This window comes from Lampris incognitus, chromosome 3 (assembly GCF_029633865.1).
Source record: "Lampris incognitus isolate fLamInc1 chromosome 3, fLamInc1.hap2, whole genome shotgun sequence".
Lineage (NCBI taxonomy): Eukaryota > Metazoa > Chordata > Actinopteri > Lampriformes > Lampridae > Lampris > Lampris incognitus.
In genome coordinates, this window is record NC_079213.1 from 11567943 (window position 1) to 11589755 (window position 21813).

The following is a 21813-nucleotide window of genomic DNA, read 5'->3' on the forward strand; positions in this document are numbered from 1 at the left end:
AAGCGGTCCTCCCCTGTGTGCTCGTGCGTTAAATCAGCCGGTGTAAACGTCGGTTCGGGACGCAAACCTGCACGCACGCGGCTCTACGTTGCACACGGGTGTACCACGAGGCGTGCACATCACTCCGGGATCTGGTCCACGGACACTTGTTACTTACTCTCTGTAGGGATTCGCCTCTGTAAAGCTGCGAAGCTGATTGGTCGCCAGGGCGCATATTCACCTCAGCGTGGAGAAGAAAGTCTGATTCAAGGGTAGGTGTGAGGAGGCATCCGGTGTGTGTGGGAAGAAGAGATTTACAACGTTTTTCCCTTTTCTTCCCCCCCAAAAAATAATATTTTTGTTTTGTTATCACGATTCAGTTCGTTTGCGCGCCATCCGCACTTGCAGCGCGTCCTCGTCTTTTCCTTGAGGAATTACGCACCGGGAGAGCGCGTGCCGCTCCATGCGCAGACCATCTCCCCGCGCGTGAAACCACTTCCAAAACGCTGTTCTGCGCCGATCTTTGAGATATTCCCACTCCCCCCCTCCTCCTCCTCCTCCCCCCTCCAGTCCTACCGATGATGGATGTCAACTGTTGCGTAAAGGTGAAGTAGCCGAGAGGTGTGTTTCGCTTGGCGAGTTGGTGCGTTAACGCGGTTCCAGTGCGCAGCTGGATCGCAACTCCCGACAGCCGATTAGGGCGCCAGATGTGTCACGCGGATCACCGGAAGTTTCACCTGCTACAAATCCACGAGAGAACAACTTTTTTGGAAGTTCACCAACGTAGGGGGGGATGATATGCGTGGCTACACAAGTCTCTTGTGTGCCATTTAAACAAAAAATGTCCGATGCAATAACAGCCTAAAAACGAGTAACCTGTAGGGTCTGGTTTGTTTAGAGTCTGATCTTTATTTATTTTATCTTATTTTATTTTAGTTGTAAGTGTTTTTTTTTTTAAAAAGATTTCCACATCCAGTTGTAAATCTCGCCGGCTCACATGGGACTGGGGCATTCGTCGCGTTGCTTGCTGCTCCGGAGGAAGATGGCGGAGGCGGACAGTTCGGAGGTAGGATGCGTCCTGCAGCCGGTTAACGATGTGACGCTGACAATGATGCTATCATTTGACTTAGGACACCACCACGGAGAGACCGGTCGTTGTTATTTTGTGTGCCCTCTAGAAAGGCTTTGGCACCGTCCGCGAGCTCGATCAGAAAAACGTGCACATCCTAAGGTACCGCACGTCGCGTGTCCCGCCGTGCCTCGTGTGCATTGCATCGGAGGACAGACCGTCCTCTTCAACATCGTGCATCTCCGCGCGCTGTCCTGCACAGTGCGCGGAGATGCACGATTTGGGTCAGTTTCGCGGGCGCTGCGTCGGACCGTCGGTAGCCTGCGTGCGTTGTCCTTGGTGCTGAACGCGATCGGGCTGCACACAACGCGCTGCAGACCTCCGCCCCACCTCCGGCGTGGTGCCGCCGCCGCAGCAGCCTACATGTCTCGCCCGTGTGTGTGTGTGTGTGTGTGTGTGGACGAGGAGTTGTCGGGCAGCATGTGTCAGGTAGCATTTCGTGGCCATTCTCCTCTCTTCCGGTGCGTCCGTTTGACCTTATGCAATGACACCATCCCCTCTCAGCGGCGGCGCGACCCGTCCTACGCCTCCTCAGCTCGCTCTCGTTCTCATCCGCAAACCCCCCCAAGCTGCATCAAATCTGACGCATCTTCTCTTTTCTCCATCTCTCTCTCTCTCCCTCCCTCGTCACACCCGGCAGCAGCCCGCCGCGTCTCTCCATTCCCGGTCTGCCCAGCCGTCCCCTTCGCCTAAACCAGTGCCTACCACCCACCATGTGCCCCGTGTCCCCCGGGCGCCTCACGTAGCAACTCTGACCAACGGCCCCGGCCGAGGCAAGATAGCCAAGTTCCTCAGCCCGGAGGACATGACATCCCGAGACTACTACTTTGACTCGTACGCCCACTTTGGCATCCACGAGGTAGGTAGGTGCGACTCTGGCAAGGCCAACGTGAAAGGACGGTCACCGTCGATGCACACTCGTTTTTTTTTTTCCTGTCTGTGCTGCTACTCACTGACAGACCCACTGACGCACACGGGGCTGTGTGGTAGGACAGGAAACAGGGTTTCTGTTTTCTGTTGCACAACCAGCCTCTTCTGTTTATATTGCTGCAGCCAACACCAATACCATTCCATATGCGACGGTGCCCCAGAATGCAGTGCGATCATATCTGCGTCAGTGCCATGCAGGGAAGTGCTAAATAAAAATGCTGTTATACCCCAGTTAATGACCTTGTTTTTTTTGGCGGGGGGGGCAAAACTGGAAACGTTGGGCGACATATAGGCCATATTTAGCATATGGGTCAGGTTTTTTGACTGCTCTCAGATGGAGGGAGTGTCCTCGATGTAAGAGTATAAAGACTGGAGGGAAGAAAATAGGATGTGTGAATTGGCTCTGGGAGACGAGAACCAGCCTCTCCCCAAAGACTCGGTGTTGCAGACCTGTCTATTTCAAGAGGCTTTGCCATTGCTGCAGAGTTCTGGCCCCAAATATCGCTTCTTTTTTTTCTTGTATAGATCCAATGCATTTTCATTTCCTGTGTGCGAAATATGTGTTCACATGCTGAGCAAGTTACGAGGCCACTTGTACAACATCAGCGTGTGTGTGTGTTGTGTACGTAACAAATTGCAACCATATGCGCTCAGCTGGCGGACATTTCTGGTCATTAACACTATGCGGCCATTCTCTTTCGCGCTCGGCGCTCTTGCAGGAGATGCTAAAGGACGAGGTCCGGACTCTGACCTACCGGAACGCCATGTACCACAACAAGCACGTGTTCAAAGATAAAGTCGTCTTGGATGTGGGCAGCGGCACAGGCATCCTGTCCATGTTCGCTGCCAACGCTGGTGCCAAACACGTGTACGGGGTGAGAGCCGGTCTCGCAGGCTTGAGGATAGACCACACCAGTTCCACACAAAGGCACACGGCACAGATCTTTCGTTCCCTTATACAGCTGTTCAAACAGCCTCTGGTGTGATTTCACATTTGATGAGAGAGAGAGAGAGAGAGAGAGAGAGAGAGAGAGAGAGAGAGAGAGAGAGAGAGAGAGAGAGAGAGAGAGAGAGAGAGAGAGAGCGTAGCGCCCCGTCTGGACTCCAAGTGAAATATTATATCTGGCTGCGCTGTCTCGTTATCTCTCATCCAGCGTCTTTCCCTCGCTGGCTTAGACAGTTTTTTCTCTGAAACACATGTGGGGCACGTAATAGGGGAACACACGCGAACGCACACAGAAACACATGTGCTTGCTATCAAACTGAAACACGTGCACGCACATGGGAAGAAAATTGGCTACAAGCACGCACGCACGCACGCACGCACGCACACACCCACACACACTATAATGTACAAGCAGAAACTTATGCTTACCGTTCCAACCCGTTTGAAGCAGGCATCAATTTTGTACAAGTAACAAGATAACATCTACCGGAAGCAACTAACAAGCTAACATGTACCAGAAGCAAATAACAAGTAACAAGCTAACATCTACCAGAAGCAACTAACAAGCTAACAAAGTAACAGGCTAACGAGTAACAAGCTAACATCTACCAGAAGCAAGTAACAAATAACAAGCTAACAAGTATCAAGAAACAAGCTAACAAGTAGCAAGCAACAAGTACCAAGCTAACAACTAACAAATAAGAAACTAACAAGTAACAAGCTAACATCTACCAGAAGCAACTAACAAATAACAAGCTAACAAGTAACAAGCAACAAGCTAACAAGTAACAAGCAACAAGTAACAAGCTATCAAGTAACAAGTAACAAGTAACAAGTAACAAGCAACAAGCAACAAGCTATCAAGTAACAAGTAACAAGTAACAAGTAACAAGCAACAAGCTAACAAGTATCAAGCAACAAGCTAACAAGTAGCAAGCAACAAGCTAACAAGTATCAAGCAACAAGCTAACAAGTAACAAGCAACAAGTAACAAGCTATCAAGTAACAAGTAATAAGCTAACATCTACCAGAAGCAGCTTGAAATTATTATTTACAGAATTGTTCTTAAGGATCCGATTTCGGCTTACATCCAGTAAATTTCAATCTGAACTTATGAATTGGGAGAAGAAAACCTCTCTCTCGCTCTCTCTCTCTCACACACACACACACACACACACACACACACACACACACACACACACACACACACACACACACACACACAGGGAAAACAAGCAGCAGGTTGCCCCTTAGAGCAGATCTGCAAGTCCAGTTCACAGCTGACACATTACTGGCAACAGCCCCCCACTGTTCTGTATGATTCATATGCAGCATTGCGCTGATGGATGGGTGGAGGTAAATGATGAATTAGCGGTCGTGAGGCATCTGAAATGAGAGACCAGAGGGCCAGTGGTAGTTTTAGATGAGTTGGGTTTGATTAAATTTGACCTTACAGTCTTAATGCACTGCCAAATTGGGAAAGAAAGCAGCCACTGGAAATGGAAAAATATCCCATTTCACCCCGCTTAAAAAAAGAGTACATCACTTTCATTCACTAAAAGGATTTTGGGAAAAGCTTATAAAACATGTCAGGCGAGAAAGTATGTTACAGTGAAACCTTGTGTGGTTGAAATGTAATATTAAGCATCTTGGAAAAAACAACCTCAGTCAGTGAGGTTTTTCAAACAGCATGGGGCAGCACGGTGGCCCAATGGTTAGCACTGTTGCCTCACAGCAAGAAGGTCCTGGGTTCGAACCCCAGGTTGTCCCAGGTCCTTTCTGTGTGGCGTTTGCATGTTCTCCCCGTGTCTGCGTGGGTTTCCTCCGGGTGCTCCGGTTTCCTCCCACAGTCCAAAGACATGTATGTTAGGGTCAATAGTCCTGTGTGGCCCTGAGCAAGGCAATGGAAAGAAGAAATGGGGTTGGTCCCGGGGCACTGCAGCGGCCCACTGCTCCTGTACAATAGGATGGATGGGTTCAATGCAGAGAACACATTTTGTTATATGTGTGTACAATGACAAATAAAGTGTCCTCTGTCTTCTGTAAATGGTAACTGAATTAGAATACCCCCCCCCCCAGTGGACATTCTGCACTGCTGATTCTTTTTAATGTGAATTTTTGATTATGGACTTTTCCTGTTGTAGTTGGTAATGGTGTTTTCACCCGTCTGCCCCTCGCTGTAGACTACAGAAGAGGACATTGCATCTATTGTTGTGTCTTTGTGCCCACAGATTGAGTGTTCAAGTATATCAGAATATTCAGAGAAGATTATCAAGTCCAACCACCTACACAATGGTAGGTACCCGCATCTGTCCGTCTGTCTGTCTGCCTGTCTGTCTGCCTGCCTGTCTGTCTGTCTAACCATCCATCTGTCTGTGTGTCTGTCTATCCGTCCATCTGCCTGTCTCTCTGTCTATCCATCCATCTGTCTGTCTGTCTGTCTATCTGCCCTTCTCTGTCTGTCTGTCTGTCTGTCTATCTGCCCTTCTCTGTCTGTCTGTCTGCCTACCCGCCCATCTGTCTGTCTGTCCATCTGTCTATCTATCTATCCTTCTCTCTGTCCATCCTTTCGTCCGCCCATCTGTCTGTCTTTCTGTGTCTGTCTGTTTGTTTGTCTGTCCATCCATCTGTCCGTCTGTCTTATTTGATGATTGCTAAGCTGTGGGACGGAGACATCTGGCACAGGGAAGGCGCAAACAAAATCCATCATTGCCGTGAAATCCCACGACATCAGTCACAGGTTTGATGGTTAACTGGCTGCTCCCCCCGACGTTCAATAACTGTAATCTCTGCCATCAGTCAGCAGGCCCCAGGTGGAGCTGATAGCCATTGTAAAACACCACCTTGAACTTGACAGATGGAGGGCTGGCGACAGATGATGGTTATCATCGTCCGCACATTTGGCATCAGGCTGCTCTGTTTTATGCATCGCATTTGCATTTGATCCATGCATAAGGTGCTCTTTTCAGAGCGTCTCACGATGTGTTTGGGTACAACAGGAGAACAAATCTAAATATGAATAATGACAGAGTAAAAGTAATAACTTTTTTTTGTATTCCAACTGTGCATGTCCCAAAATGTCTTTCTATATCGGGGTGGAAATCAGTCTCAAACATCACATAAAGCTGTAGCAAACACAAAAACAACAAACCCTGAACCGTCAAGACCAGTGAAGACTTTCCTTTCCCCAAGCGAGAGGAATTTGTTGGACGGTTTCAGCAAAACACTTAATAAAAGACTCAAGACACAGCGTACAAAACCAGGACGTACAGCGAGGTCGCCCTTAGCCTGTAGGCTCAGTAATCAGGCCGGGTTTAGTCACAAGAATCTGGAGACACGAAAGCAGCGGCATTCAAGAAGACATCACAACTTCCTGTCAATATCAATATATGAGTGATGTAAAGTAAAAGGTCTAATAAATACCCCCCCCCTCAAAAAAAGAAAAGAAAAAAAATCTGCTTTGTTACGGTCACGCATGCGCAGAATTACCATTCGCGAATATTCGCCTCCCGTTCACTTCCAATAGCGAGCGAAGGGGCGAATAAAACGTTCGCTTCCGGTGGCGAAGGACAACCCTGGCGAACTTCGACCGGCGAATCTGCAGCCTCAACCAATAGCAAAGACGTGTACGTGGCCGACCCGAATTGGCGTCACATTCAGCACAAGGCACGAATTTTCCCTCGGCAGGCCACCGTCGCCTGCATTCGCGCATGCGTGAACGTAGCTTACTCGTCACGCAAGCGCATGCTCTCGCTCCCTTATTAAACACGCGTGAACTGAGAGAGACCTAGGCCACACACACACACACACACACACAAAGATCTGCTACACTTACACCACACATTTCTTCACAGAAAATGCAATTTCTTACCTTACGGCTTCATCTTTGGCTTTTATGCAGCCCTCTTCCCTGTCTTACCGGATGCAAAGTCCTTTATATTGTCTTAAAGTCCACCTGGTTGGCTAGTTCACGCTCAATAGCAAGTATTGCCATTATCATCGGCTATATTTATGACGAACATGATTATTGCTGGCCTCCATGGCCCCCCCTAGCGGCTGGGCCCCAGAAAGCACCCCCTCATGGGCGGCCCTGGTCATAATGCATATACTAGTAATGTGGTGAAGATGTCATGTTGTAAGATGTCACCTGCTGTTTTGTGCCCCCCCCCCCCCACAACACCACCTTCCCCTCTCTCCTGCAGTTATCACCATCTTCAAGGGCAAGGTGGAGGAAGTGGAGCTACCCGTGGAGGAGGTGGACATCATCATCTCAGAGTGGATGGGCTACTGCCTCTTTTACGAGTCCATGCTCAATACTGTCATCTTCGCCAGGGACAAGTGGCTGGTATGCCCGGCGGGGGGTGGGGACGCGGGGGCGGGGTGATGGGGGGCGGGGTGGGGGGGATGGCTACACACATGCATGTTTGTCTGTTCATGGCTGGTGGAAAGTAGGAGGGGTGGATCCGGAGGCCTCAACACAATACTAGACTGTTGTTTCACTTAGTCACTGCACAAGTCAACCTAAGACCTAGAACCCTTAAAGCTGAAAATAAAAACAGAAGAGCTGCATGGAAACGTCAAGCTTAAACTTCCCAGATGTCGGGGGGGGGGTACTAACGGGTGTGGCCCGGACCCGTCCCACACCCGACTTTCATCTTTCTTTCATCCGGCCCACATACCGCGTGGACTGATGGCACTTGGGCGGTCCGCTCGTTTGCCAGATCTGGGCCAGAACCAAGCCATAGCAATGCTGCATGTGCCACATATTTGCCAAAGGTGGCCCATATTTGTTCTGTGATATTTGGGCCATATTCACCATTTACCATACGGGCCACTTCAGGGTCACATCCAGATTACATGTTGCCCAGAGCACCGCATCTTTGCCAAAAAAAGGCCCACATTTGATTTGGCCATATTTGGGCCATATTTGCTATTATACGTGTGGGCCACTTCAGGCTCACATCCATTTTGTCAGGGCCAGAAGAAGGCCGTCAGTGCCGCATCATTGTCGATTGAAGTGGCCCACATCCGGATGCTATCTGGGATGTTTGTGTGCATGTGTGTGTGTGTGTGTGTGTCTTTGTCTGTTTCTCTATTTGTGTGTGAATATGGAGATGATACCCAAAGCTGTTGTCCTGTTCAGAAACCCGGAGGCTTGATGTTTCCAGACAGAGCAGCTCTGTATGTGGTGGCCATAGAGGACCGGCAGTACAAGGACTTCAAAATCCACTGTGAGTAACCCCGGGGCAACTCTTTGATACCATTTGTATCCACTTTTCCTTTTTACCGGAGTATTCAGATTCACAACTACAAACAGCGTTCATGACTTGTGGATCAGCTAATGTCTTAGATGTGCCAGCGATACAAAATATCCAACAAACACTTGTTTGCATGCCAGCGATACAAAATATCAAACAAACACTTGTTTGCATGTGAATCTGCAGGATTTAAGTTTATACCCTTCAAAACCAACGTGTGTTCAGTGCCCAACTCGGTCCGCACGTTGAAATGGTAGGCGGTCTCGGCTGGACACGCTGGGTATACAACATCACAGATGTTATTTGTGGGTGTAAAAACAACAGACGCCTGTGAAGGAAAACGAGTCCGTGACGGATCTACTGTATGAGCCCATACTGACACGCCACGAACCACGCCGAGTCAAGAGTCCGCTGCTGAACCAGACTCGCAACACGTTTTCTACCGCAAGAGAAAGCTCAGTTTGACTCCTTTTTTAAACAACACACACACACACACACACACACACACACACACACACACACACACACACACACACACACACACACACACACACACACTTGTATCATACTCAAGGGGATACAGCCTACTCAAACCCTTCACGCTGTTGTTTTTTATAGCGGCTCTATGTGACGGCATTTACCTCCTCCACTCTCATCACACAGCCCGAGGGTTTGGCCTGACGGCGGGGGGCGGGGGGGGGGCAAAGTGTATGAAGGCTGGATGGAAGGAGGACGAGAACGGGGGAGGGACAGCCTGCTCGGTGCTTTCAGCCCAAAGTGAATGAGGGATATGTGATAATAAAACGCTGCCAGACATGGCAGAGGATGTGGAGGAGGCCGGAGTCTATTTCAGGAGTCTCTCTCTCTCCCCCTCTCTCTCTCTCTCTCTCTCTCCCTCTCTCTGTCTCCAGAGAAGGGCTGGATAGGCAGAGATAGAGCGTGAGCGGAGGGACTGTTTTTCTCTGCCAGGATGAAGAGCCGTATTTTACTTTTATTTTGTTTTGTATTTCTCGGTTCCCTGCCGGTGCCGCCGGTACCGGTGGCTCGGCAGGGAACACGGGGACAACACGCAGCCTTCTGTGCGTCTGAGGAGCGAAAAAAGACATTTTAAAAACCGCCAGCTCCTTATGAAGTACATATAATGAGCTTGTTCAAATGGGTCTGAGTGTGTGTGTGTGTGTGTGTGTGTGTGTGCGCGTGTGTGTGTGTGTGTGTGTGTGTGTGTGTGTGTGTGTGTGTGTGTGTGTGTGTGTGTGTGTGTGTGTGTGTGTGTGTACTTGTTCAGTTACATTTCTTAAAGACCAATTTGAGGTTTTAATCATGGAATGAAGGACTTTTTGTTGCAAAGTTGGGGGCATTTTGGTCGGTCCTCGCTTTGTTAAGGGTCTGTTTAGGGTTAGGATTAGGGTTGGGTTAGGGTTAGGGTTAGGGTTAAGGTTAGGTTTTAGGGTTAGGGTTAGGATTAGGGTTAAGGTTAGGATTAGGGTTAGGATTAGGGTTAAGGTTAGGATTAGGGTTAGGGTTAGGATTAGGGTTGGGTTAGGATTAGGGTTAAGGTTAGGATTAGGGTTAGGATTAGGGTTAGGATTAGGGTTGGGTTAGGATTAGGGTTAGGGTTAAGGTTAGGTTTGGGTTCGGGTTAGGATTAGGGTTAAGGTTAGGGTTAGGATTAGGGTTAAGGTTAGGATTAGGGTTAGGGTTAGGATTAGGGTTGGGTTAGGATTGGGGTTAAGGTTAGGATTAGGGTTAGGGTTAGGATTAGGGTTGGGTTAGGATTAGGGTTAAAGTTAGGATTAGGGTTAGGGTTAGGATTAGGGTTAGGATTAGGGTTAGGGTTAAGGTTAGGTTTGGGTTCGGGTTAGGATTAGGGTTAAGGTTCGGGTTAGGATTAGGGTTAAGGTTAGGATTAGGGTTAGGGTTAGGATGAGGGTTGGGTTAGGATTAGGGTTAAGGTTAGGATTAGGGTTAGGGTTAGGATTAGGGTTAGGGTTAGGGTTAGGGTTAAGGTTAGGATTAGGGTTAGGATTAGGGTTAGGGTTAAGGTTAGGATTAGGGTTAAGGTTAGGATTAGGGTTAGGATTAGGGTTAGGGTTAGGATTAGGGTAAGGTTTTAGGGTTAGGGTTAAGGTTATTTTTGAGTTCGGGTTAGGATTAGGGTTAAGTTTAGGGTTAGGGTTAAGGTTAGGGTTGGGTTAGGGTTAGGATTAGGGTTAAGGTTAGGATTAGGGTTAGGGTTAAGGTTAGGATTAGGGTTAAGGTTAGGATTAGGGTTAAGGTAAGGATTTGGATCAGGTTGAGGAATGCAGTTCTGATAGTCAAAGTTGCGCCAAGGGAATGAATGTGGTCAATGAGGGTCCTCACGAGTATAGAAAAACAAACTGGTCCGGGTGGCGTGGCGGTCTATTCCGTTGCCCACCAACATGGGGATCGCCGGATCGAATCCCCGTGTTACCTCCGGCTTGGCCGGGCGTCCCTACAGACGCAGTTGGCTGTGTCTGTGGGTGGGAAGCCGGATGTGGGTACGTGTCCTGGTCGCTGCACTAGCGCCTCCTCCGGTCGGTCGGGGCACCTGTTCGGTGGGGAGGGGGAACTGGGGGGGGGGGGACAGTGAGATCCTCCCATGCGCTACATGTCTCCTGGCAGCCTGTGTGTGTTCCTCACTGAATCAGTTGCTGTTCGATGCAGAGGTGACATGAAAAAGTGAGAGTAAGGAAGTGAATGTTGTTTATTTTATGGTCGTCGGGCAGACTTTAGCTGTCCGGACACTTAAGGTGAGACAAGACAAGACGCTTATGCATGTGTGTGTGTGTGTGTGTGTGTGTGTGTGTGTGTGTGTGTGTGTGTGTCCACAGGGTGGGAAAACGTGTATGGGTTTGACATGAGTTGCATTCGTAATGTGGCCATCAGAGAACCGCTGGTGGATGTGGTAGATCCCAAGCAGGTGGTGACCAACTCCTGCCTCCTAAAGGTCAGTGTGTGTGTGTGTGTGTGTGTGTGTGTGTGTGTGTGTGTGTGTGTGTGTGTGTGTGTGTGCGTATGTGTGTGTGTGTTTGTGTGTGTGTGGTGTGTGTGTATACATGCATCTGTGTATGTATTAAGTTCATACGTGTGGGGTGTCCGGGTGGCGTGGTGGTCTATTCCGTTGCCTACCAACACAGGGATCGGCGGTTCGAATCCCCGTGTTACCTCTGGCTTGGTCGGGCGTCCCTACAGACAAAAATTGTCTGCGGGTGGGAAGCCGGATGTGGGTATGTGTTCTGGTCACCGCCCTAGCGCCTCCTCTGGTCGGTCGGGGCACCTGTTCAAGGGGGAGAGGGAACTGGGGGGGGGGGGATAGCATGATCCTCCCATGTGCTACGTCCCCCTGGGGAAACTCCTCACTGTCAGGTGAAAAGAAGCGGCCGGCGACTCCACGTGTATGGGAGGAGGCATGTGGTAGTCTGCAGCCCTCCCCGGATCGGCAGAGGGGGTGGGGCAGCGACCGGGACGGCTCGTAGGAGTGGGGTAATTGGCCAAGTATGATTGGGGGGGTGGGGTGGGGTGGGGGGTGGGGGTTCATACGTGTGTGTGTGCATGCTGCTGTACCCATGTTTGGCCACATGCATGCAGCGGTACACGTGCCGTCTGTTCTTTGACAGGAAGTCTTTGTTTGAGATGAATAAGCAAACCAAAGGCAATCTGTGCTCCTTGGTGACGAGCGTCGGACCCGTGCGCTGTCACACAGCTGCAGTCGTCCTAAAAACAGAAAAAAAGAAAAGAAAACAGCTTGAAGTAGAAATCAGTCAGCGAGTCTGCGAGTACCGAGCGTGCCCTCTCGGCCGAGCCCGCTCTCTGGCGCAGAATGGAGGTTTCCAGACAACTCACACATTGTGGGAGTTTGTTGTCCTGGTTTGGGGACACAACAGAGTCTTTCATCACACAAATGAACAGACGATAACCTTCAAGAAGGCCATAGCGTTTTATTCTCTCTCTCTCTCTCTCTCTCTCTCTCTCTCTCTCTCTCTCTCTCTCTCTCTCTCTCTCGCTCTCGCTCTGTGCTTCACCCTCCTTACTTCAGCTTCAACTTCATTTACTGCACAACTGCTTTCCTTTTGTGTTTCTTTCTCATATCCGTGTCCCCGTCATTCTGCCCCTTCTCTCTCTTTTCCTCTCAGCCAGTCTCTCATATCTCTTTCTCTCGCCTCTCCCCTCCCCTCCCCTCCCCGACTCCCTCTCTCTGTGATACGTTCTCTGTCAAACCTCACTAATTTGTGTGAACAGGTACCCATCACTCTCTCTCTCCCTCTCCCTCCCTCTCACTTTCCCCCCTCCCTCACTCTCTTTGTCTCTCTCTCTCCTTATACCCCTCTCCCTCCCTAGCTCTCTACCTCTCTCTTCCTCCCTCTCACTCTCTCCTTATACCCCCTCTCCCCCTCCCTTTCACTCTCTCCTTCTCTCTCTCCCTCCCTCCCTCCCTCCTCTCTCCCTCCCTTTCACTCTCTCCTTCTCTCTCTCCCTCCCTCCCTCCCTCCTCTCTCCCTCCCTTTCACTCTCTCCTTCTCTCTCTCCCTCCCTCCCTCCCTCCTCTCTCCCTCCCTTTCACTCTCTCCTTCTCTCCCTCCCTCCCTCCCTTTCACTCTCTCCTTCTCTCCCTCCCTCCCTCCCTCCTCTCTCACTCCCTTTCACTCTCTCCTTCTCTCCCTCCCTCCCTCCCTCCCTCCTCTCTCTCCCTCCCTTTCACTCTCTCCTTCTCTCTCCCCCTCCCTCCCTCACTCTCCCCCTCTCACTCTCTCTCGCTCCCTCTCCCTCTTCTCTCTCTCCCTCCCTCTAACTCCCCCCCCCCCCCATGCGGGAGTGTGGAAATGTCACACTAGAGTGGGCATTGAGTCATCAGTAGGTACAAAAGGACCTCTGCACCACTCCAAAAAGTACTAGCCTGCTTTTCGGTGTTCAAGAGGGCTGTTTTGGTCCATGTGCAAGGCACTACTGGCTGGTCTTCACATGTTCTGGGAGTTCATCGGTTAGCCATGCATTTACATCGCATTCACCTAGTTGGCAGGTGCTTTTATCCAGACAGTAAGCAACCAGCAGGTAGATTTTTGTGTTACCAACTTGCATCACACTAGAGCGCCACATAGTCGTCACATCGCAGCAGTACTATATGAAGCACTAGTGGCACATTTGCCACATAGTAGTCCCATCACAGCAGTACTATATGAAGCACTAGTGGCACATTTGCCACATAGTGGTCCCATCACAGCAGTACTATATGAAGCACTAGTGGCACATTTGCCACATAGTAGTCCCATCACAGCAGTACTATATGAAGCACTAGTGGCACATTTGTCACATAGTAGTCACATCATAGCCAAGAGCAGGTGTCGTGTCGAGTGCATTTCATGTAAGTGCACCTTAGATCAAGAAGAAACGGCGAATAGGAGACTCAAATAGATTTACTGAGCCACATATGAATATAACAGGCAAATTCACCATGCACTCTCCGACTGTCTGTCTGTCTGTCTGTCTGTCTATACGTCTGTACCATGCATATGGGGCCAGCTCTCCCCCCTCCCGTACACACAAGCTGTATTAATTCAGACTGAAACTCATGACTGACATTGAAACGACAGAGGTGGTTCTTCTATCCTCTCACCACAACTTCCCGGTCCAGGACCTTGGTCCGCCATCACTGGGAAGAGCAGAGGCGTTAAATCACAACTGGTCATGCCTTTGCCACATGCCCCGGCAATCTGTAGCCCAATAACACGAGCAAGATGAACAAGTTGTACTGTACAATTCTCCTTGTCCTCTCATTTACATGCACAGCAGAGACACGGTGGTCCCACACATCATTTGGACGCCATCTTAATTGCTAACACATAATGCACAAGTGTGACTCTTTCATTTTGGATTTTTTTTCCCCTCTGTGCCGTGGCACGGATAGGGAGGCATCAATCTGCACCGTTCAGGGGTGGATGGAAGTGGTGCTTGATATCATCATGAGTGGGTGCAGGCAAATAAATATACACACACTCACGCCGTTCACACACATACACACACACACACCTCATCCCTCATAGGCTTAAGTGAAAGGGAGGCGGAGGACACCCACACAGCATGTGTACTGTGAGCAGGATTCGTTGGCATGCCATGATTCAATCTATGCTCCCTCTCTCTCTCCCTCTCTCTCTCCCTCTCTCTCTCTCTCTCCCTCACACACACACACACACACACACACACACACACACACACACACACACACACACACACACACACACACACACACACACACTTATACCACTGATAAAAATCCTGCACGGGGGCTATTTGGGTGTACAAAACTGTCTGTTCAACCCTCTAAACCTTTGCCCTAGGAAGTGGACATCTACACCGTCAAACCGGAGGACCTGTCCTTCAGCTCGGCCTTCTGTCTCCAGATCCAGAGAAACGATTACGTCCACGCCCTGGTCACTTACTTCAACATCGAGTTCACCAAGTGTCACAAGAAGACCGGCTTCTCCACCGGTGAGGCCTCGGTGGTCGCAGAAACACACCACTGACCCAGAGCCACCGTTAGCTTTCAGCTACGACCCTTTTAAATGTTTTAAGAGGTCACGTCTGTCCCTTTATTTAGCTCTTCAGCTTTTCCCCAATTCCCCAACAGCATATATTGGCACTGTTTAGTTAAGGAAAAAACAAGCGTTTCAGCTACTTCTTCTACTCCAGGGGTCCCCAATAGGCGGCCCGCGGGCCACGCCCGGCCCGTGACGGGTTGATTTATGGTCCGCGAGAATTTTTGGAGAAATGCCAGAAGGAAGATTTTTTTTTATTTCCCTACCAAAAAAAACCTTTTGATTTTTTTTTTGGAAATAAAAAATTGTTTCTTCCTTCTGGTATTTCTACACATGTTGTTTGGGAACACTATTCCAAATATAATTTCAGCAATCAATCCAGCAAGAAATGCTACCTTGTAACTATCAATTCCACCCCGCATTTCCCCTTGTGGGCTAGTCCAGCCCCCCCTCACTTGCGTATCGACACCAAAACAAACTAACGAACAACATGCTGCTGGAGGTTGAGTGGCCCGTGGTTTTAAAAGTGGCCCTAAAAGTGGCCCGCTATGAAAAGTAATTGGGGACCCCTGTTCTACTCTGTAACCCGACAACTCGGCTCTTGGCTGCATCCTAGTGGTGCTGCAAGGGGATCAAAGCCTGTAACAGCGTTAGCCTGAGTTTGTTCCGGGTGGACGAGTTGGATTAGCGGTGTTAAACTAAACTTCGGGGGTACATGTAGGTAGATACAGACATCCCCTATCACAGGGACAGTGAGCGAGGCGTTATGTAAGCAACACAGGCTACACGCACAAGGCCTACTGCTTGCATAATGTTGTGTAGAGGAGGCTCTATGTTTAGCTGTATCTGCTGGCCCCAGGCTAAGCATTACTTAAGGATTTCTATCCTATCAGCCTCCATATCCGTCCCACAGAGCGTGTTCATTATACCGACCTGCTGTTTTCTCGATATCTCTTGCCCATTGCTAACAAGCCCCGGGCTTGTTGATAAGTCTGCCAAAGTTCACGTTTGGAGAATCACAAATTCACTGCAGTGAATCCTGGTATTCACCCCAATACGTCCACGTGTATGTTTCAGACGGTGTTTGTTTTGCCTCTCAACTACCCTCTGTTCTCTCCCTCACCCTTCAGCCTCGGTGTTTTTCCTCATGTTCCCTCAACACGTACTCCTCCTTTTCCTTCTCGAGCCTACAAATGCAATCCTTCCTCTCTTTTGCTTTCCTCCTCCTCCTCCTCCTCCTCCTCCTCCTCCAGCTCCGGATGCAGCCAGTACCCACTGGAAGCAGACAGTGTTTTACTTGGAAGACTACTTGACCGTCAAAAAGGGAGAAGAGATATTTGGGAGCATTGCAGTCCAGCCTAATGAAAGCAACGTGGTAAGATACCTGAAGTTCAAGAGCCCCGGGCAGTTTCTCACCTGAATTTCAAGTGCGTCGTCTCCTGGCAGCGCCACCAGGTGGTTTGCTTGGCCAGGTACACGCAAATGAAATGGCGAGAAAAGCAACTGGGTGTTTGTGTTGTTGGAGTGGATACTAGTGCTGGGCGATACAGAGAATATGATCACAGGGGGGCGTCCAGGTGGCGTGGCGGTCTATTCCATTGCCTACCAACACGGGGATCGCCGGTTCGAATCCCCGTGTTACCTCCGGCTTGTTCGGGCATCCCTACAGACACAATTGGCCGTGTCTGCAGGTGGGAAGCCGGATGTGGGTATGTGTCCTGGTCGCTGCACTAGCGCCTCCTTTGGTCGCTCGGGGCGCCTGTTCGGAGGGGAGGAGGAACTGGGGGGGGAATAGCGTGATCCTCCCACGCGCTACGTCCCCCTGGTGAGGAGTTTCACCTCCGATACATGTGGTGACTCCACATGTATGGGAGGAGGCATGTGGTGGTCTGCAGCCCTCCCCGGATCGGCAGAGGGGGTGGAGCAGCGACTGGGACGGCTCGGAAGAGTGGGGTAATTGCCCGGGTACAATTGGGGAGAAAAAGGGTGGGAAATAAAAAAAAATTTTTTAATGATCACAACAATCATAGGGAATTGTACATATCGTATATCAGCATATATGCTCACGTAGGCAAACACACCACAGTGAACCGTTTATCTGCTTATCACATTGAGCTGTGTGGTAATGCAACGTGTTACACAACCCAAAACTAGCTGAAACAGGGTCCTCTGTGCATCTTTCAGCAAAAAAACAAAACAAAAAACTGTTGAATCAGGTGCTTCTCAGCTTGAGGACAGCAAACTTTCAGAGGGCAAAAGGGACCGGAGCACACTCATAAACTCCCAGCATTCAACTGTGCAAACAGACCGACGGTTTGACACTACTGTGTCTTCATCAAAGTCAAAGTGGACAAAGACATGAGGTGAACAACATATATATATATAGTCAACCTAGACCAGGTGCACGATAATCACGACGGTGTACAATGACCAGGCGTACGATGAGACTCCCAGTCTGCTGCGAGTCTCTCTCAAGATGAAATATCTGTAGTGAGCCGTGGTCTTAACTGCCCCCCAACTAGCAACACTGACCCATTTACACTGCAAGGTGATGCATTCAAATTGTTTCGACAGCTGCATCTTAAACACTCTGTCTCCACTGGGTCAAGTGTCCTATCAAGCTGTGTTGTTCGTAGGGACTTCAAGTTTGATGCTAACATCAGTAGGGTAGTGACTCCCTTTAAAGAGAAATCTTCATCCTTGCCTTCATCCAGTCTGCATCCCACCACACTCATCTGCAGCAAGTTAGTGGAGAAAGATTTAGCTGAACTATACCGGCGTTCACATGCAGTTAGAAGGAGTCTAAATGAATCTGAGTTAAAAGCTCTGGGCAACGTGGCACCTCGGAAAGACATCACCATTCGGCCGGCTGATAAAGGCGCCTCAGTCGTGCTCACGAGTTTCGAGCAACACAGTTCCAGCATGAGAAGTCAACTATCTGAGATAGCGCGCTACACACCTCTAAAGTCAAATCCTGTGGACAACTTTAATAATCTAACTTGTGTGAATATATATTTACCCAGCTTTCGAAAGAGGTTGGGTAACAGAAAAAGACTTCCTGCTTGTTGAGTGCCCTATAAGTCCTGTTTTTTTTTATGGCCTGCTCAAAGTACATAAATCTATTATTAATCCCTCCTCTCTGCCCAACTTGTGGCAATTATTGGTAGTCTTACTGAGCCTCTGTCACAATTTTTTTGACTTTGTCGCTAAAAAATTTGGGTAAATTTTTTTCCCTCCCTTGGTGGGGGGGGGTCACTGTTCAAATATGAACAAGATGATATCCTGGTAACTTTTGATGTGCAGAGCCTGTATACGTGCAGACCTTATGAGAGAGGTCTGGGTGCTCTCACCCATTACCTCAGCAAACATCCAGACGGGATTCTGCCTCCTGATGAATTCCTGCTTACACGGTCAGAAATGATTCTCTCCATGAACTTCCTAAAGGAGATGGATTCCTGTTATTTGCAGTCCCGTGGCACAGCTGTGGCCAGTGCTTTTGCCCACCCCCCCATGCTTGTCTTGCTATGGGTCTATGGGAAGAGCGATTCATTCATAACCCACTCCGAAACTCATTTTTGTCCAAGATTGCTTTGTGGAAAAGATGCATTGATGATGTCGTGGTCATATGGAGGAGAGGTGATGGAGGGGAGATGTCTGATTTCCTGAAAATCATAAATTGTCCTACTAACTGTCTTTCTTTCACTACAGAGGAGCATGACACATTGGTCCATGTTTGAGACCTTACACTTTACAAGGGAAACAACAGTACTGTTGAGACTACAACCTATATCATAAACCCTTGAGCTGAATCTAAAAACTGAGAATAACCATCCAAAACCACTCATCCAGCTTTTGAGATTGCATAGAAACTGCAGTACTGTTACACATTGCCAGTCTAAAACTGTTGAAATGAAAGGGCATTTCCAGCACAGGGGGTTACCCCACATCATATATCTCTTCAGCCAATCAGAGGGCCCTACATACAGAGAGGGAATCACTGTTAGTTGAGAAAACTGGAGCTACCACTACTTCCTCACGGATCACCCCCCCCCCTTTTTTTCTCCCCAATTGTATCTGGCCAACTACCCCACTCTTTGGAGCCGTCCAGGTCACTGCTCCGCCCCCTCTGCCGAGCCGGGGAGGGCTGCAGACTACCACATGCCTCCTCTGATACATGTGGAGTCGCCAGCCGCTTCTTTTCACCTGACAGTGAAGAGTTTCACCAGGGGGACGTAGTGCAAGGGAGGATCATGCTATTCCCCCCAGTTCCCCCTCCCCCCCAAACAGACGCCCCAGCCAACCAGAGGAGACGCTAGTGCAGCGACCAGGACACATGCCCACATCCGGCTTCCCACCAGCAGACACGGGCAATTGTGTCTGTAGGGATGCCCGACCAAGCCGGAGGCAACACGGGGATTCAAACCGGGATCCCCGTGTTGGTAGGCAACGGAATAGACCGCTACGCAACCCGGACGCCCCACGGATCACTTTCTCTGCTGAGCACTCTCCTCTGGCAAGAGGGACCAAGTATGTGCACATCCAGGAAATATTAAGGTGCAACACAAAAATAGCAAAACTAGAATGAAGCAGTCCGGTCTGCACACTAAATTGCTCCCAGAAGCTATTTTATTCGGGAACGTTTCGATTGGTTAGATCTTTGTCAGGCAAATATGGGTGGGTAAAAGTGAGCGTGTAAAACAGGCCTTACTTGACACGCAGTGCCCGTTTTACACACTCATATTCGGCTGAGGATGACCTAACTGATGGAAACGATCCCAAATGAAATAGCTTTGGGGGCGATTTAGTGTGCAGACCTGACTCCTTCGCTCTACTCTCCTCTGGCAGGCAGGGTCAAAAATACTAACCTCAAACACTGGAACGTCCTCACAAGTGATCCATCTCTAAATAATATGAGCTCTGTGCCTCCACTGATCACGTTTACATGTTGCCGCAATCTGAGAGACAACCTGCAGGTTGATAAGACAGCCAGGAGGCAGTATCAGGTGGTTTTCTAGTGTCAGAATGAACCAGTCTCCCCCCCCCCCTCCCGCTGTGGCCACTGTGCACAACATTCTAACTCGTCGGACGCTAGGTACGTTACACATCCACATACTGGTAAAAAACACTCCATTAAATCCTTCATCAACTGCTGCAGCGCACACGTTGTCGATACCCCTGTGGTCCGGTGTGTATCGGACAAACCGAAAGAGCTTTAAAGAGCCGCATATCTGAACATAAGACTGCAATGCGTACACAAAACATGGATTGCGCTATCGCTCGACATTATGCACAGGCTAACCACGGCTCTGCAGCATCATTAAAGTTCTGCTGGGGAATAGAAACCCCCCCCCCATCTCAGAGGTGGTGACATCATCAACTCACTGCTCTGCAGAGGCATGTTGGATTCACACTCTGAGCACAGTGGAGCCCCTTGGTATGACTGGAGGAATGAGTTTGTCATGTTTTTCTTTCGTTTGTCTCACGCGAGAGATGTTTGTATTTGTACTATCTGTACTTCCACCACCCCGGTAACTTCAAAAGAGGTCTGTGTTCTGTTGTTCTTTTGCCCTTTGGTGTAAATGGATTACTGGATTTGTTGTTTCCTCCGGTTTGTCACACCTGACGGGCGGTTGTACCTGTACTTTCATCTTTGTAACTGTAATAAGAGAGGACTTTGTTCTTCTGTTTCTGACATGGTGTTTGGGGGTGTGGCACTTGGACGGTGACTATGGCAACTCCCACCCTTGGATTCAAGATCCAATAGATTTGAAATCCTGTTCAACCAGTTATCCAATGATATTGCACAGCCGGCCTAGGTTGACTATGTACGTTGTTCGCCTCGTGTCTTTGTCCACTTTGACTTTGATGAAGACACAGAAGTGTCAAAACATCAGTCTGTTTGCACAATTAAAGGTTGTGAATTTATCAGTGTGCTCTGGCCCCTTTTGTCCTCTGAAAATAAAACCAAAAATAGTTTTCAGATAATATTTTCTCAGATATTTCAGCCCTTCCATTTGGTGAGAAATTTCAGGTGATTAATTCTCGTTGTCGACTTAGATAAACAAAATTGTGTACCACAATATCACAATAACCACTTTTTTTTTTTAATTGTCCCCCTTTTCCTCCCTAATTGTACTTGGCCAATCACCCCGCTCTCTGGGTCGTCCCACTCGCCGCTCCACCCCCTCTGCCGATCCAGGGAGGGCTGCAGACTACCACATGCCTCCTCCAATACATGTGGAGTCGCCAGCTGCTTCTTTTCACCTGACAGTGAGGAGTTTCACCAGGGGGGTGTCGCACGTGGGAGGATCACGCTATTCCCCCCCAGTCCTCCCCCCCCCCAAACAGGTGCCCCAGCCGATCAGAGGAGGCGCTAGTGCAGCGACCAGGACACATACCCACATCTGGCTTGCCACCTGCAGACACAGCCAATTGTGTCTGTATGGACATCCAACCAAGCCGGCGGTAACACGGGGGATTCGAACTGGCGATCCCCGTGTTGGTAGGCAACAGAATAGACCGCTATGCTACCCAGACACCCACAACAACCAAATATCCTCCTGACACGATACCCAATGAAAGACAGTAAACAACAATATTGAGTTGTTGCCCAGCCCTAGCAGATACTTGGTAAACTTGTACATATTTTTGCCACTGAATTTGCTCTAATATTCTTATTTTGCAGCGTGACTTGGAGTTCACCCTTGAGCTGGACTTTAAAGGACAACTGTGCGAGGCGGCTATTTCTCATGACTACAAAATGCGATAGGAACAAGGCTAAGATGTGAGTCCAGCCTCAGCACCTCTGGACCTTCTTTTATAAAAAAAAGTGTATGTGTTTGTGTGTGTGTGTGTGTGTGGGGGGGGGGACTGTCTGTCCTGCTGCCATTGAACAACAAGGGATGCCAGATACATCTGATTGGATATCCTCAGGGTAGCACCTACAGGGCCCCACAGTCTGTGCGATTATGGCCATCCTGGACATTTACTGTACATCACATTGTATGAGGGGGGCAAAAG

General features: G+C 49.2%; 1 protein-coding gene across 5 annotated transcripts; it reads left to right on the plus strand.

The window, feature by feature from the left end:
- Positions 1-967: 967 nt before the first annotated feature.
- Positions 968-21562, plus strand: LOC130110313 (protein arginine N-methyltransferase 8-B-like). Of its 5 annotated transcripts, none has more exons than XM_056277385.1 (10): positions 968-1045; positions 1749-1967; positions 2758-2913; positions 5216-5279; positions 7187-7329; positions 8128-8215; positions 11095-11210; positions 14596-14746; positions 16047-16168; positions 21479-21562. In XM_056277385.1, the coding sequence occupies exons 1-10, from the start codon at positions 977-979 to the stop codon at positions 21560-21562; spliced, it is 1212 nt and encodes a 403-aa protein (XP_056133360.1). In that variant the 5' UTR covers positions 968-976. The 5 variants fall into 5 exon arrangements, with proteins under 5 accessions (XP_056133360.1, XP_056133357.1, XP_056133359.1 ...); XM_056277382.1 differs by having other exon boundaries at positions 977-1066; XM_056277384.1 differs by having other exon boundaries at positions 977-1066; positions 1785-1967.
- The last annotated feature ends 251 nt before the right edge of the window (positions 21563-21813 follow it).